We start from the raw sequence: 19,138 nt of genomic DNA, 5'->3' as shown, positions 1-19,138 counted from the left end.
AAAATTTGCTACACCTTCATCTAAACCACTCCTCCCTACACCACACCCAAACACCATCCCACAAACAAACACCACACCCATAACCAACAGCTCTGTCTGGGGCCCCTACCGAGAAACCGCACCCACCTCACACACACAAGCAGCCACTCAACAAACCACGAACCCTCCCACATCTCTCATAGCCAAAACATCAATCCCCGCATGCAAAACAAACCTCAAAATGACCACCACAACACGACCCTCATCCAAGCACCCTACAGCCCATATGGCAACAACACTCTCCCACAAGCAAGCACAACAACAAAACACAAACACTAAGAAATCATCAGCTACACCCATCCCGCAAACACCTTCACAATCCTCCACATCACATGCCTCCCCCATGGAAACTCAATCAGCTAAACCTAATCTAACCGATGACCAAGATTTCTCCACTACTGAGGAAACAATAGACACTACTCAAACTAAAACAAACCAAACTCCCAAACCAGCCAACACCCAAAACCCAAATAACCTCACCTTACTCCTAGCATACATGCATAGTCAAAACTCACCAAAAGCTAGCATGAAATCCTTCCACAAAGTAGCTTTTAATCTAAAATTAACCGATCTTCCCTTCTTCCTCTTTAACCTCCATCTAAAAGAACTCATCGAATAAAATAAAAACTAAAAACTAAATCACCCGAACCGAATAATTGAAGGACTAAATATTTTTCAGTGGAACGCCAACGGACTCACCTCCCAAGGCCATGAACAAAAAACTAAATTTAAACTAAATAAAGGCCCTCACATTGCTTGTATACAGGAAACCAAATTCTCAAAAAAATCCAAATTCACACTACCTAAATACAACTCAGTTAGAACTGACAGAGCTAAACCGAAAACAAGAAGAGCCGCAGGAGGACTAATCATATTTATCAGGGAAGATATAAATTACGAAGAAATAAAAATAGACACGCCAAACCTAGAAGCCAACGGCATTAAAATCACATTAAATATCCGAAACATAAACATCATAAATATTTACCACTTGGCGGAACAAAAAGTATAACCTGAGGATCTAAACAAACTACTCCAAATAAGCGATAAATCTACTATATTCCTAGGAGACTTTAACGCTCACCATCCTACATGGAGCATAGATGATAAAATAGATAATCATGGCAAATTAATCTCCGAGTGGATAGAAACAAACGACCTAGTACTCCTTAATAGCAACCAACCCACGAGGTACGATAAGATAAACCAAAAAATGTCGGCTATCGACCTAACCATATGCACCGCAGATCTAGCCCAAAGTACTCAAGGTGAAGTGCACGACGTCCCGCTAGGTAGTGACCACTTCCCCAAAAACATAACCATAGGAAATACAAACGTACCAATCCAAACAGAAAACCAAGAACCAAAATTCCATTACAATAAAGCTAACTGGGACCAATTCCAAGATATCTGCAACGAAGCTAACTTAAACGAAATAGAAAATAATGATCCAGAAACCTATTGTAAAAACCTAACAGACTATATAATAAACGCAGCCAAAACCTCCACCCCCTTCAAAACATCTAAGACAGGCAAACCGACGGTACCATGGTGGAATGAGGAAACAGAACAGACTAGACGAAAACGTAAATCAGCCTTCAATAAAGCAAAACGCGACTACAAATATTTAAACATAGCCCATGAACTAAACCACATGGTTCAAAAACTAGTCCAAATAGCCAAAAGTAGAGACTGGAAAAAAATCGAAGGTATAAATAACCGTACAGATGCCAGAATGGTCTGGCGCAAAATTCACGCCATCAGAGGCTTAAAACGACATAAAAAACCCTAACATTGACAACTCAACCAACCCCGCCCAAAACGGAAATAATCTCGCCAACCACTTTTCGGCCGTTAGCAGTAACACCAACTTCAGTCAAAAATTCCAAGATAAACTTAAAACAGAAAACAAACCCACAAAAGAACCAAACAATAACAATCTAGAAAGTAATCAACCCTACACAATGGAGGAGCTCCTCTACGTAATCCAAAACAGGAAAAAGGGCACTGTCCCAGGATTAGACCTAACTTCTTACCAAATAATTAAAAAACTCCCCCTAAAACTACTCCAGGCACTACTCAAACTATACAATCTCATCTACCTAAACGGACAGGTTCCTACTCCCTGGAAACAGGCCCTAGTCATACCAATCCCTAAACCTAATAAACCAGCTAATCAAGCTAACTCATATAGACCAATATCCCTAACTTCAAACTTATGTAAAGTAATGGAATCAATGGCTAAAAATAGATTACAACATTACTTAACCCAAAATAACATCATAAACCCAGATCAAAGCAGTTTCACTCCTGGCCGCTCAACCCTAGATAACCTCGCCCGACTAGAACAAGATATTATGACAGGACACTAAATAAACAATATACCACAGGCGCCTTCTTAGACTTCTCTAAAGCTTTCGACATGGTATGGCACGATGGGCTAATACAAAAACTTAAAAAAATAGGACTCAAAGGTCAGATACTAAACTACATCCAGGACTTCCTAAACAATCGTAAAATAACCGTGGGTATAGACCAAACTCTATCGGACCAATGTCCCCTAGAAAATGGCACTCAACAGGGCAGTATCCTCAGCCCCACCCTCTTCAATATAATGATAAACGATCTATTCGAGGGCCTATCCCCTAAAGTAAACACATCAAAATTCGCGGATGATGGAGCCATCTGGATCCGCACTAAAAGCATGAAAGTGGTCCAAAATTTACTCCAAAAATCTCTTAATAAAATACAACAATGGGCTGATAAATGGGGCTTCTCCCTTAACTCAGAAAAAAACCAACACGAATAGTATTCAAACATAAAAACATGAAACCCGCCTCCCCAATCCTCCAGCTAAACAATCAAATTTCAAAAACAAACCAAATTCTTAGGACTTATTTTCGATGAACAACCCACCTGGGATGCTCACATCGAAAACCTAACAACTAAATGCAGTAAAGACCTAAACACCCTTAAGATGCCTAACTGGCTCTCACTGGGGAGCCTCCAAAGATACCCTCCTCTCTCTCTACATATCACTAATTAGATCAAAACTAGACTACGGCTGCGCCATATACAACACCCTAAACAATTCTCTATCTAAAAAGCTTGACTTAATACAATATCAGGCTCTAAAACTAATTACACGCACCCAACATGGCACCTCCTACACCTCACTTCAGGCCTTAACAGGAGAAATGCCACTAAGTCTACGCGGGGAACAGCTAAGCTTAAATTTCTGGGCCGCGTCCCAATCAAACCCTCTCATCCAAAACTTAATAAACCAAAACATCAGCCCCAAAAACTAAGCTCTAGCTCGTAAACACCCCTTACTTACCCCAATATCCCAAAGAATAACAAACTACCTAAATGAACACCAAATTAACAATCTTAAACAAAACTGCAAACAATCAAATATCTTCACCCCTAAACTTAAAATACCCAAAATAGACACAACACTAGCTAGCCAAATAAATAAACAAACCGACCCAAACATAGCTAAAACAACCACACTAGCATACATACACGAAAATTGGCCAAATTGGTGTCACATTTACACGGACGGATCCTCAGATCCGACCTCCAAACACACACGTTTCGGAGTCCATACCACACAGCCAACTAAAACCACACAATCCCTCCGACTCCCAAACAACCAATCAATATTCAAGACAGAACTAATGGGCATGGCCTCAGCCCTCAATAATCAAGAATCCAAAAAAAAACTAAAAAATCCTAATACTTACCGACTCCCTAAGTGGACTGCAAGCCCTCCAAAACAAAAATACCAAAAACCGACCTAAATTAATAAATCAAATACTTAAAAGCTCCAACGACCTAACTAAGGCAGGCAAACAAATAATCTTCTTGTGGATACCCGCCCACGTAGAAATATACGGTAATGAAAACGCCGATAAAGCAGCTAAACTACCCCTCAAAATCCCTGAAATAAGCTTAAACTTACCCATCTCAAAATCAGAAATTAAAAGTGTAAACAAGCAAAAAATCACAAAAATGGCATAACCTATATCTAAACTCAATAGCCAAATCAAAAAAGTGCTCAGCAAACCACTTACCAAACCAAACATTCTCCATCCATCAAAAAAAATCGACAGAGTAATCACTAAACTCCAAACAGGAAACACCAACCTAAATAACCACCTAAAAACACACTACAGGTAACTGCCCACACTGCAAACAACCAGAAACCCCAGACCACGCACTCAACCACTGCACACTCCCTAACACATCGAACCGCATCACAAACCACCCTCAATCTAAACAAGGCTCTCTAGAAGCAATACTAAACCCACAAAATAAACTTGAAAACTTCAAGGCCTTAGGCGTATTCTTAATCAAAACGGAACTAATAAAACGCATCTAAAAACACAACAACCTACCAAATCAAAATCACATAAACAAACAAACATCCACCATACCCAGCTCCCTTAGTTCTCCTCCCCAACCCCATCGGCATCTATTCCAAATCTCAAAATTCCCAAATTCTACATAAGCAACCCCTAAACCCCCCTCTTGGGTTGCACAGACCGCTTTCGCCCCTTTCGAAAACACATTATATGGCCTTGCCGGGCCCGTGTGCGAAATACGCATCAGTCGGAAAGCGCACGTTAAATCTCCAAAGTAAGTAAGTAAGCAAGCAAGCAAGCAAGCAAGCAAAATGCATTCGAACATTGAACACGCACAATCGCAGATATTTCCATCGTACATTTGAGGGTGAACGTGAACGAAGCCGTGCAGGATCCCTTACAGCGATTTGTCTTCAGAACACACAATGAGCTCAGGTAAGTTTATTAATGAATATATTTTCATTCATTCATAGATATGGCAATCATGAGCGCTGACACTATATGTGTTCGCAATAGAGCATTTGGAAGACTAGACACATATTGATTCATGATATGCCAACATCAAATCCAGTATTTGTTTAATGCAACAGGATTAAAGCATTCAAATTGTGCATTATTATAAAATACAATGTGTGTCGCTTCGTCTTTCATGTCAAATACATTGATGCCTTCTTTTAAAATATAATTTAATATTACTATGACTTTAAGATTGTAACTAAAATTATGGAGTCTTGCATGTCGAGCCAACAAACTATTGTACATAATATTCAAATTGGAATTTCAGTTTACTGTGTTTGCGGTGGGGGCCAGACAATTCCCCAAATGGACAATTCCAAATACTATTGCGTAAAATATAAATGCCGATTTGGAGAAAATTACCAAATGGATGAAAGTAAGTAAAATTGAATCCAGAGAAAACAAAAACTTTTCAATTTCACGTTAAATTCTTCCCAAGTGCAAAACCTAATCTTAAAATGAAAGGAATTAATATTTATGACTTTGGGAATAATATTTCAGTCAGATTCTGATATTGACGATAGAGTTAAAAAGGTAAGCCCTATGATTAATTGAATTAGAAGTCTTAAATACCTTTCTGGTGTCCACCGCCGTGAACCATACTCACTCACTCAGTTAAATAACTCCTTTCACATAAATCGTTAGAAGTTATGTACAAGCATATATTGCCCATATTTTGGGTAATTGTTCCACGAACAAGAATTAATCCCAGAAAGTTTACACTTAGATTCATTAAGGACGCTGAAATAATGCCGCTGAGACATTAAGTTTTAACTCACTCACTCAATACGGACTATACGGACTATTTGTGGGGCGATAAGGGCTACAGGCCACGAGAAAATTTATAGAGAAACTAACATGGCCATTACACCTTTTTACAAGATGGAAAACATCTTTGCTGTTAGTGATTACATTTAAAGAAATCGAACCAATTTACAGGCTATACGAGTATGTTGTAGAACAGAATGCTATGCCAAGTCATTCCTACCTGATACCATTAATAATTGGAATAGTCATCTGATATAGAGGATTAATAAACTTGGACAGTGTTACTTATATACAGTTAAGCCATGATACCAGATTTTGTCACATAATCCTTTATCGTCTCGGACTCGGTTGTAGTGATTTAAACTTCCATCGGCTTAAAAGACAATATATTAAGAAGCGATTTGCCTTTCTATTCTAAAGGTTAAGTGAGTTTATATATAGTGGTTTATGGGAAACAATTCGTCAATTTAGCTATTTTGAAATCAGTCCATGTACATCCTATGTTCAGGTCGATTTGCAATAATGTAATAACTTTAAGAATTAATTCATATTTTCATACACGTATTAAGTATTAAACAGTTAAACAGCTTTTCTTCGTAATTGAACACCTTTCCATTTACAGCACCAAACTGTTGGCCAATCGTTTTTGTTCTGTTTTAATGTATATATGTATTATTTAATACAATATGTATAAAGGAAGCTTGGTGGGGACTGCCATATTGTCTGAATGTCTTAACAATCACCGGGTGTGACCATGTAGACAGGATATTATTCGGGTTACTGATAATTACTCCATGAGCATACTGAGTATTGGTGCTTAGGGATATTAAATGTAACAGTTTGTTATCAGAGGAGATTGATAGTGAACTTTTACTACCAGTTAGATATGAAACTATATGACTTCTCTGTTTGACAAAGGATTTAGGGTATATGTGTGGGTAATCCTTTCACACTGATGGAAGAAAGTCACTCAACCAGTTCATGTATTCTACGTCAAATAAGATCAGAACACGTGTATAATTACAACATCCTCAGGATACCAATAACAACGAAATGTACAAATTAAAAAACATAATCACTATTATTATTTCACGTTAATTTAGGTGTCATGCATGTAAATATAGGTATATAAACATATGTTTAATTTTTCAGATTGTGTGAAGTCGGCCATAAATACAAGAAACAGTTAATTCTGAAATTCTTTAATCATGGACTAAAGTATATTTTCCCAATATTATATTATCCCCAAAAGGGCAATTATATTAATGTTATATTTTTTTCAGTCAATTTTTGAATACGAATTACGTAACATTTATGTTACTTTGATTTTATAAGACCAATGGTTTTGTTACAGACCCAGGGACTGACTAGGTTCATTACATGTCATAAAAGTGCCTGGACATAATGTGGTGGCAATACATTCTCTAATTAACGCCTGTTACAAAGGGACGGGCCATTTGGGTTTGTCCTCAGGGATTGTGTTATGCAATTTGTGTATTCACGAAATAACATTCAACAAACTATGTACTTAGTCCTGTGATGTAGGATTGATGCATTCGTACTTCGTATAAATAAATGAATGACATTTTTTTCTTAACTGTGTGCGAAATACGCATAATGTCGGAAAGCGCAAGTTAAATCCCCAAATACTGACTTCGTTCCTAAATAAATCACAACCCTCACTTATAGTTGTATCACTGTATAGATTATTTTATATTTTAATGATCTAAAAAAGGTTCCTGTCACTTTTAATGTAGAATACGTCAGTCACTCAACCAGTTCCACTATTATTTTCCCAAAAGATCAAAGATTAAAAAGGGAGTGAATACCAATTCGACCAAGCCAGCTCTACAGACACTGACTCTCTCAAAGACAGCAAGGTACATTATACAGTTAATTGAAAACTGTAATCTCAAACATATCCAATGCTATTTCAACACTTTATCATATACTTAGCAGTTGAATATTCTGTATAATTGGAATTAATCCTCTATTAGTTTACAGTGACGATTCTTGCAGGCTATATAATGCAGTCACGGCCCTTTATGTATCATTCAATCTTTATCTTTCTCACTTTCTTATAAAGGTATAATGATCGATAATATCTTGTGTTGCAGTGTGGAATGTTAATTTATTGTGACTAAGGCTAATCCCTTTCTCTAGACATTAATTGATCACTCACCAACAACTGACAAGGGATTAATCCTCGTTAAGGCAGTGCTAAGTGATACATTATACTGCAGGTTAACTAGACTAATGAGATTGTTTACTTTGAGTGTGGTGTAATCCGATTGATGTCGAATTACAAAGAGTGAATTTTCAAAAGGGGTAAGCATACCCAACACTACCGGTAGCACCTGCCATTCACAAATAATGTTGTTCTCAAACACTAATCATGCTATAATACTGGCACGTTACTTCAGGGTTATCGGAATAAATTTGAATTTGATTTTCACATATTTTCCTCCTTTGCTCATGAGCATATACATGGATATACATGCATATGCATTATAAACTTGAAATGCAATCGTAAATAAAGTTGTTGTTTTTCTTCAGAAGAGTCGTAACCGAGTCCTCGGGATACGCCATCGCGACCTTCCCGTCCAGAAGAAACGGAGGTACGAGGACGCATTAAAGATAGCTCAGTTGATGTCCTCCGAGGAAAGTAACTATGATGAAGACGGCATAAAGATTTTTACAGTACGGCCAAAGAACTGCGAGTCGACGGAACTGCAGATGGCGAAGAGGCTCGCAGGTGATTCATACACGAAGAAGCTGGACAGTACAGCAGCCTTCCATAAGGCAAGACGTGTCCATTGACCACCATCCCAAAACCCATCCCTGACATGAAGAAGCTGGACAGTACAGCAGCCTTTCCTAAGGCAAGACGAGTCCATTGGCCACCATCCCAAAACCCATCCCTGACATGAAGAAGCTGGACAGTACAGCAGCCTTCCCTAAGGCAAAACGTGTCCGTTGACCACCATATCAAAACCCATCCCTGACATGAAGAAGGATCTGTCATGGGTCAGTACCGAGTATGGAATGCTGAAGTGGTGTGGTGTGGTGTGGTGTGGTGTGGTGTGGAACGTAATATATGTGGGTGGGTTGGTGGAAGTGTGTGTTCGTGGTACTTCTATGGGGGTGTGAATGTGTATTTTGTCTCGTAAGCCCAAATGGTTGGTTGTTTAATTAGTGACACTTCAATAAACTATTCTTCTTCTTCTTTTTGTTCATTGTCAAAATGCCGTGTATAACTTCCTAGACTGCTGACATGTGTAATTTTATTAATTCTTGTGGGACGATAAATTAATACCTAATTTAGTAAACATTAAATAAATGTACCACACGCAGAAAAACAAGCATGGAATTCTCTGCGATAATTTGGTTTGCATTAAAGAGGCGAGCAATAAAATACGAAACGAGCCTCCGTGTAATAAAATGTTTTATTAAACTCGCGAAACCAAACAGTTGTTACCAAACTGTTCACTCTTTTCCTAGAAATGGTACGACACGGGGGATCATTTAGTGTTCGAAATACGAAATGAGAGATACTGTTGTTCTCTCATCGATATTAATCATAGACAATATATCTCATTCAATATCTTGAACCTGCCAATGAAAGCATAAACTCAATTACTGTGCAAATATAAGTATGAAGTATGAAGTTCTCATTTTTTTATCTCCAAATACCACGATGTGCCCACTGATGCCGTCATAATGTTGATGGCCTTATTGTTAAGAACTATCAGTTGCGATTTATTATATGATTGCTTTGTATAACATCGGCATGCTGTTCACATTTATTGGGACTGGCTTCTTTGCGCAATAGCCAGAGTATCACACTGTTGAATATTTTATTTTATCATTTGCATTTACATAAGTAAAGAAAATATCAATTTAATCTGAATACGTCCATGTGTCAATTTCCTGTTCTAAAAAGTGCAGGTATAAGTATTCATATTCGACTTCTTATCATTTGTATTTGTAATAATTTTGTTTAATTTTCTTGCGTTTGTTGTACATAACATTTACGGTCGTAGTTTGTTGACTTTGTAAACGATATTAGGCTGAGCCCCCAGAAATGTGTGATTGCATTTTAAGCAACTTCGCGCCGTTTGGACAATATTCATACCAACAAATGTAACAGTGGCAAAAGTCAAATAAACAAAGGGGGCTGATGCAGTAAATTTTCGGAGTTAAATCAGTACTTTTAAAAAATCGGGACTAGCTTCCGCAATACTGCCACAAACATGCAATGTCCCTTTTCCTATGTTGAAGCATATTGAGAAAAGCTTACCTTTGTACTTACTTACCATTTCTAAAACATAAGACATTAATACAACATATATCCCCGTGTTATGGGTTTTCGGACGCTGAATAAACATTCATAGTTTTTTCACATGAACAACTGTAAAACATATCATTCACTTAAAAAAGACAACTTTATCTTAAAAAAAGTCATCATTGGAGTATTGATTTCTGTGTGACGCCCCCCCAGTTATAGTGCAAGTATTCATGATAGAAAACGTATGATGTCCGGAAAGCTCTGATCGAAAACAGGACAATTCGCCACGGTTGTCCGGCAACACGATATCTTTGATTATATTTTGAAGAGGATTTTTCCAAGGACTGCCGTTTTAAAAAAACGCGATTTTCCACGTTCCGCCGAGATTTGACATTATATCAATGTATACCCTACAGTTAAACCGACAGCTCAGAACAAACCAAATTCAACACTTTTAAGTAAGATAAAAAAAGTTTTCATCTTCTGTGCAATCCACTTTGTTGGCTAATCTGCTATGTGCACGAGAGCATGTTACAAACCACATCGCGGCCTCCCCGTACGGTGTCGTGCCTGGTTAGCGAAAATCCAATTTTCCCTAGTATCAGTAAAGCGAAAACCCAAGTTGGGGGATTTATCTCACGAAAGCGAGAAATGAGTAATTGCTATAAAACCGTAGAGTTTCTGAACTATTTGGTTTCCAGAATTAAAATGGGACGTGTTATATGAAGTAATGAAATCTAAATTTTATCGATCATAATTAGAAGGATTAGCTGCCAGATACATTACGGTTTCGGCATGCTGGGTGTTCTCAAACCACGATGGAAAATAACTGTTTACTCTTTTCATAGTTTTGAAGTAGTGACCAAAAACACATCTAGGCTCTAACAAAAGAAAAAAAAACACCCCAAGCCTAAAATATTATGAAACCAAAGCAATATATGTTTAAAAGCTCTCCTTAATCCAGCAATTTGAACCCAATACCAAGTGACTCAATACTTAAAATGTCGGTGAATGAGGTCTTGGTGTTTGTGGAAAAACTCTGCGACATTTATTTTCCTGTGTGAAAGAACTGAACATTAATGTAAAGAACGCAAACATGTACTGTAACCACCCAATACTCCTTTTGGGTTGCTCACACGACAAGCCTCATACTGGGGATGCATTCTGACTCTGAAATAATGAAAGGTGACGAGGAATGATGAAATAAGATACTTTACTTTGAACTTGAAGGATGTGGCTTGTGATCTTATCTTCACATCCACCTCCTGCAATGACTGGTAGTTATACCGGGTGTCTGTCTCAAGCTCTACATACTGCCTCGTCGCTGACCCGCCATAAGAGTCTAAGAAAGAAAACAAATATTCAAGCACTACGACCGTGTCATATCCGCGCCGATACGGTACGATGACACGCAACCATGCATGTCACCACCCTCTTACGACACACGCATTAATTGACGGAATCCTTGTTTAACTCATTTTCACGAATGCATCACTGGCAACAGTAAAAACGTCAACGCCAGAGAATAACCAGTCTCGATTATCCACCGACGCAGATTATATGAATGGAACATAAAAAACGGTCTAATAACATCCGGGCTTGAAAAGCAACAGATGGATCGGATGGTGAATACTAGCTTGTCTTTTGCAGAGTAAGACAGCCGGAATAATACTTCTGGTGTACCTACGGTTACAGGCCAAGTGGTAAATCAGATACTAAGATACAAATCCATGCCTTATTTAGCGATTTTATAGTGCCAGACAACTGATACCAGCCAGACACAGTATACAGACTCAGAGGTGACCAATCCTTGTTTGGAACTGATAGTAGAACACAAGCAAGCACGTTCTCCGCGATCAAAAGATCAACATTTTCGAGGGGTTCTGTCACGGAGCTGTGCTCCTGAGACCAGGGTGTCCTTAAACAAGAATAAAGTAATAATTGAAAACCGTAAATTGACTCCTAATAGTAAATAGGCACTTGACAAAGTATCGGCGGTTTACTTGGAAAATGGGGTACAGAATGTAAATATAAAAACCTAGCTAATACGTTTTATCTAAATACCAATAGAATACGTCAGTACCAGACAGAAAACTGCCCTTTAACCAGTAAGTAAGACGGTCTAGCGATACCTGGAGGTAATGATTTCGCCAAGGTTAAATACGGTTTCATTGAAGATTTACACCTAAAAACAGTGACCATAGATACATGCGAAATATATTTACCAATACTAGATAATCCCGCTATTGCGTGAAAATCAAAGTAACTAAAACAATTTCAATAAATAAATAATTTTGCATAGATATACTAGGTAACATATAACAAATGCATACATGGTAAATGTATGTGATTAAAATCCTAGTGAATTTCTTTTAAGGTTATTAATTCTCTACGGCCAGGTTCACACAGTGCCGATTATGGCTCCTGCCTGAGATCAGACAGCGCTACGACAAAAAAAGTGAAAAAGTCGGATTACTATCCTCAATGATCTAGAATGTCCTATCATTGACTGAATGCAGTCTTAAACGTTCGTAACAGAGTCCTACGGATCGGGAAAGGTCCAGAGAGGTCGGCCAAGCACTCCCGACAGTATGGTGCGTCCCGTAACATTCGGGAAACTCTGCCGATTTTGTCTAGTCGAATTACAATCGCAACAGATTCAGCTGTATCGGATCAAAATCGTAACAATGTCCTGTGTTGTCTGGATAGTGTCCTGTGGATCGTGATGAACGTGCATGAATTGTTCATTGCCGTTTCTTGGCAATTGTGTCCAGATTGCGTCCAGATCTTGCCGAATGCGAACCGTTTTTGTCGGTTCAGTGTCCGGTCACAGTTTGATCTCTGTCGGATCGCATTCGCAAGAATCGGGACGCTGTCAGAACAGATTCGGTCGTTTTTTAACCATGCGGAAGATACAAATCGGATCAGATTCGGATTGACAACGGGAGAATCGGGACGAATTCTGCTGGAAACGGCTGAATCGGGAATCGGGATGCTTTCTGAACAACATCTGATTGTTTGTGAATATCCCGGCACGAATCATAGGATCTTGATCAGACTTTTGACAAATTTTAATCGGGAATGGTCCTATCAAAGACGGCAGAAAAAATAAATCCTGAATGTGTGACTGAGCCCAAAAAATGAACTTAAAGTCACCGGAGTACGGCGACTGCCGGAGTTTGCCGAACGGTGACGACGCCGGGCAATTAGGAGAGAGGGAAGCAGTACTTTCACTGGACCGTGACTAGACTTGTTTTACGACCCGGTGACAGGCTCCAAAGTCACGTACCCAAACATATGGCGATAGGCTATTTCAACATTCTGGCCTATTGATATGGAAAATCTTTAAGATGGAGTCTGAGAATAATAAGCGCTAGAGAATAATATTTATTATGAACGTAAAGACACTGGAGTACGACGACCGGCAGAGTTTGTTGAACAGTGACGACGCCAGGCAATTTTTGTTTTGTTCATTGTTTAACACCGCAATATTCCAGCTATATGACGGCGGTGTGTAAATAATCGAGTGTGAACCAGACAATCCAGCGATTGACATCATTAGCATCTATCCACGCAATTAGGATATGATGACATGCATCAAACAAATTCTGCCCACCCGATCCCGTTAGTCGCCTCTTACGACAAGCATAGTCGCCTTTTACGGCAAGCATGAGTTGCTGAAGACCTATTCCACCCCGATTCTTCACGGAGAGAGGGAAGCGGTACGGTCATTAGGCCGTGACTACACTGGTTTTACGACCCGTTCACGTGTACAGAAACATATGGCTACAGGTCATTTCAAGATGCTGGCCAATTGCCATGGAACAAATAGGAACCTGAGAAGCAGATCTTTAAAAAGGCACTCACGACCTGTGTGTTCAACAGAGTGTGTGACCAGACTAATCATTGTCTACACGCTGAGGGAGGTGTACATGTTGGTGCATTTACCAGTACCTCTACGTTAAAATCTGTCGCCCACGCTAGAGCCGAAAAGAGGATCAAAAATGGAGTTTCAAATATCTGTATCGGTTTGTCAATATTTGAATATCCCTCGTCTAATTTAAGCCATGCAAATTACATACGATAGTATTTTTGCATTTGAAGTACCTTGAAAAATGATATTCCATTATTCTTTAATGCCACACTCAGCAATATTCCAGCTACATGACGATGACCTGTCTCTCGTGAAGGTCCGGGTCAGAATAAGCCTCCAGCAACCCATGCTTGTCTGTCCCCCATGAAGATCCGGGTTAGAATTGGTCTTCAGCAACCCATGCTTGTCGAAAGAGTCGACTAACGAGATCGGGTTGTCAGACTTGATGACTTGGTTGATGCATGTTATCCTATTCCAGTTGTGCAGACCTATTCGCGTGATATCAATCACTGGATTGTCTGGTCCAGTTTCGATATAACCAGACAGCCATCATACTGCTGGGTACGGCGTTATACAACAAACAATAAAAAAAGGACACGCACAAAATAACCGAGTCGAGTCACGCTATTGGGGTACGATGACACAATATCAACCAAGTTACCGACCGTAACATGTTTACTTTGCCCAACATCTCACAGTTTGTCGATCGTACCATTTCTTTAAACCCACAAATCAGAAAACCAGCGCTTACAATGATTAACATGTCCTTGTAAGACGAAGCATGGAAATCGTGAGCCCTTTGGGATGTTTAAAATCAACCCTACCAAACAGTGAATCATGGTCAAGCATGTCCTCCCAATTCGTGATGCGAGAATCAAATGAGATGCACATCGGCAGATCCCTACAGGATATCTCCATGCGTTTACCTAGATTGGCCAATTCGACATTGACCTCTCCAAATCAGGACTGACTAAATAGGTGTAACCGATTACATGCAATTTGTTAATATCTACTTGGGTGTCTCACAACTTTTAATACTTACTTCTTACGAAGACACAGGTAATGGTCAACAGCAACACAAGCGTCGGGGATGTCATGTTTGCGAGTCAGTGATGTGATACTACTACTGAATTCAATGCAATGCGCAGATATGAATTTGGGAAGAAAAATCGAAACACCATATGTGACGCTTATCACGTGATCTCACAAACGAATATCTATCTAACGCTATATCACCTTATGGAGATGCAAGAGAAGCAAGCAATATATCTCGTCACAGTTCGTTAAAGGTTTCGACCCACGGAATCCAGTGGCGAAATCGTTCTCAAGAGTTAATATATGATAATTATTTTGTTTCTTTCCGACTCCCGAAATAGGTCAAGTCATCTGTCACCCTGCAATGCAATGTAAACTCCAGCTAGTCATTTTGTCAAATCTATATGCAACACAACATCAATATCTTTCGAACGAGATGTCATCTGTCGCTGCAACTGTATCCAACATCAAACCCTTGTGCTTGAATATCGAACAATTTCATTAAAATCAGGGCCCACTTGTACAAAACAATCTTAGTTGCTGTTGATCTTTAGCGCTTACAATCAACTTTACAATTGCTATACCTCAGTCCTATTCCACTTTCACAAACCGGCTTGGATCCAAGACCGCCATCTGACAAAGATCGAAATCTTCAAGGGTTGAGGTACGAATATCTTAATCTTGACTCCTGTCTATAGTTGTCTGCAAACGTGCATAGCCTGCAGCGCAAACAAACAGTGGGCAGTAACTACGTCACACGTACCATCCTCCACCGCACCTCACACAGTTTAAAAAAGGTCCCAATTATTTGCAGAAAACATACTTACTTTGACGAAATGACTAGGATGATAACATATTTCTTCTTGCATTGATACCATCGTAATTTTGGAATTGTGAGTTTGATATTCAAAAGGAGAAATCTCCTACCCATCTTTTATGAAAATATAGTAATACAAAAAACACAACTATATTATTTTCTTTATATTAAGTGACATAATCATTATGATAATTAAAATAAACATTGACAATACTTTCGTATAACAGAACGACCAGTGATTGTCATAAGATCATTTGTTTAACATGTATCTTATTGTGGGAGCGTTTCGTTTCATATATCCTACATGTATACAGTTTGTTGCTATAAGTGAGTGAGTGAGTTAGAGCTTTACGTCACATCGGCAATATTTCAGCCATATCGCGACGAGAACACTTATAATACTGACATTAAAATAATACTGACATTAAAATAAAACACCTGTCATCGACGGACAGTAGAACAACTAGCATATCACAGTTTATAAGTAAAACTAGTTTAGAACAATAAAAAGAATAACCTATTATTTAACAATACATTATAAAAAAACGGGCTAGAGATCGCCAGCAACCAAAGTTAGGCCACCTAACTGAGGCCCGGGGGGACTTACAATACTTCTGCTACCTGCACGGCTCCCCAGCAGGATTTACACCATCCCTTCAGCTGCTGGCGATGGTACGGAATTAAGCCATAATTAAAACAAAACAAATATACTACGTTTAAACACAGTGGTAGGAATAAACGTACTTTCGGGACGTGGTCTTACATAACCTCTCAGGGGGACAATAATTTTACACTACTTCAACCCCCTTTGAGGATACAGCCACTAACCATCTAAGTTACTCAGTAAACACTACCAATATTATAAAAATCAACTATCTACACAATCAAAATTTATCAATAAGTACTATTTCTTTTAAAAATCCAACAACTAAATGACAACAGATATTATTAAAAAGATCCTTTAGAGATGATGATTTGAAATAGTTATCCCTTGTGATGGCAAAATCAATACAGTCAAGCAGGACATGCTTGACCGTGATTCTCTCATCCCAAGGGATACAAAATGGAGGATCCTCACCTTTCAGTATATGTTCATGTGTATACCTGCTATTGCCAATACGACATCGTCGCATTATGACCTCTTCAAATCTGGACTGACAACCCAAGTAGGTGTTACCGATGGTTGGCTTAATTTGATGTAATTTATTGATACCAACTTGGGTGTCCCACTTCCTTTGCATAAGATCTCGGATGTAACATCTGATCACAGGTTTACAATCACTGTATGGAATGAGAAGTGGTGTCACAGATTTGTTGAGTGCTGCTTTTGCTGCAGCATCAGCCATTGTGTTGCCTTTTATGCCCACATGACTGGGCAACCAACAAAAGACGATGTCGCATTGGCCAGTTGAAATTCTAAAATATCTAAAATAATTGGATGATTAGAAGAGACTTTTTTCAGTGCCTCAAGACAAGACAAAGAATGATAAATTGTTTATATGCAGACTGCCGTTGAATGTATTTTAAGGCTGTAAGAATAGCATTGGCCTCAGCAGTTAAAATAGAGCTAGTGTCTGGTATTCTAGATGAGATATGTTTTGATCCAACGACAGGGGCACATGCCACCTTGCCACCGTCCTTGGAACCATCAGTAAAGATTGAACGGTGGGTGTCATATTTATTTTTTAATTCTACATATTCCTTTTGATATATTAGTTGATTTGTGTCAGGTTTACTAAAACGGGTTAGAGAAACATCTACTTCTGCCCTCACCAGCTGCCAGGGAGGAGTAGACAAGAGACGATATGGTGAGATAATATCTAGATCTATATGTGCAGCAATAATAAGTGATTTCATCCGAATTCCAAGTGGGGGGAATCAGCTTGTTTTTTTCTGAAACAGCTCTTCATATAGGGGTTGAAAAACGGAGTCATAAGCAGGATTAGAAGGATTAGAGTGTAATTTAGTGATATATTGAAGAGACAAGTTAACACTGCGTTGTTTCAAAGAGAGTTCATCAGGCTCGACATAGAGGCTGTCAACAGGAGAAGTTCTAAAAGCACCAAGGCACAGTCTGAGTTCTTGGTGGTGGATTGAATCTAGCCTTTTTAAATTACTCTTGCAAGCTCCAGCATATACAATGGAGCCATAATCTAATTTAGAGCGAATCAATGATCTATAAAGGTGAAGGAGGGTTGTCTGATCCCCTCCCCACTTAGAATTCGAGACGACTTTTAACAAATCTAGGGCCTTCAGGCATTTAGCCTTTAAATATTTGATATGTGGCAAAAACGTCAAATGGTGGTCGAAAATTAATCCAAAAAATTGGCTTCTTTAACAACCTTAATTGGGGTGCCATCTAAAGAGAGTTCTGGATCTTTATGGAGTTTATATTTCCGACAGAAATTTATACAATTTGTTTTGGTCTGTGAAAACTTAAATCCAGTCTCAAGACACCATTTATTAATTTTATTAAGACACAACTGTAACTGTCTTTCAATGGTGTGCATATTTTTACCAAGACATGAAATATTAAAATCATCCACAAACAATGACCCATCTATTGAGTCATTTAATACTTTAGATAAACTATTTATTTTGATGCTAAACAAAGTGACAGACAAAATACTGCCCTGTGGAACCCCCTGATCCTGATTATAATGATCAGACAGGGTTGATCCAACACGAACTTGAAATTGTCTGTCAGTTAAAAACTGTGATACAAATTGAGGCAAGCGGGTTCTTTAACCAAAGTCATGTAAATCTTTTAAAATACCATGCTTCAAAGGGGTATCATAAGCTTTTTCAAGATCGAGAAAGGTAGGTTTTGGTATGGCTACAACTATAGCATTTCTCCATGAAGGAGGAAAATGTCCTGTTGTCCAAATATCATCAAAAATATTCAGTAGTGTTGTGAGACAAGATTCAGGCAAATGTTTTAAGAGCTGATAATGAATATCATCAGCACCAGTTGCAGTATCATGAGCTTGTGCTAAAGCAGTGTGTAGTTCATGTAGTTAAAAAACTTCATTATAATCTTCGCCATTGTCAGAGTTAAAATTAACGTTTTTCTTCTCTAATTGTTGTTTATATTTCTGAAATTTTTGATTATAATTTGACGAAGAAGAATGTTTAGCTAAAGTTTCGCCCAATTTATTAGCAATATCTGACTTTTCAGTCAATAAATTATTGTCATCTTTTAGATGACGAATACTAGTTTTGGATCCTTTGCCTTTGATTTTTTGGATCATGTTCCATACCTTTGACATAGGCGTGCGTGAATTTATTTTAGAAACATAGTTCTTCCAAGACTGACGTTTATTGTGTTTAAATGTTCGTCGAGCCTTGACAGAATTGATTTTCAAATTGTTTAAATTATGTACAGTAGGATGGCGTCGAAAATATTTCTCTGCCTTCTTCCTATGCTTCCTAGC

The 19,138-nt window shown here is 38.5% G+C and overlaps 1 protein-coding gene across 1 annotated transcript in view; it reads right to left on the bottom strand.

Moving 5' to 3' along the window:
- LOC124110675 overlaps positions 1-14,985 on the bottom strand; it is a 40,246-nt gene extending 25,261 nt beyond the window's left edge. The window contains exons 1-2 of the mRNA XM_046470016.2: positions 14,895-14,985; positions 11,196-11,320 (exon numbers count right to left, since the gene is read on the bottom strand). Coding sequence (XP_046325972.2) covers positions 11,196-11,320; positions 14,895-14,949 — 180 coding nt within the window. The 5' untranslated portion in view covers positions 14,950-14,985. The remainder of the gene's footprint in view (positions 1-11,195; positions 11,321-14,894) is intronic.
- Positions 14,986-19,138: the final 4,153 nt, after the last annotated feature.

This window comes from Haliotis rufescens, unplaced genomic scaffold (assembly GCF_023055435.1).
Source record: "Haliotis rufescens isolate VD_foot unplaced genomic scaffold, xgHalRufe1.0.p SCAF_67, whole genome shotgun sequence".
Classification (NCBI taxonomy): Eukaryota; Metazoa; Mollusca; class Gastropoda; order Lepetellida; family Haliotidae; genus Haliotis; species Haliotis rufescens.
This window is presented reverse-complemented; position numbering and strand designations above follow the sequence as displayed.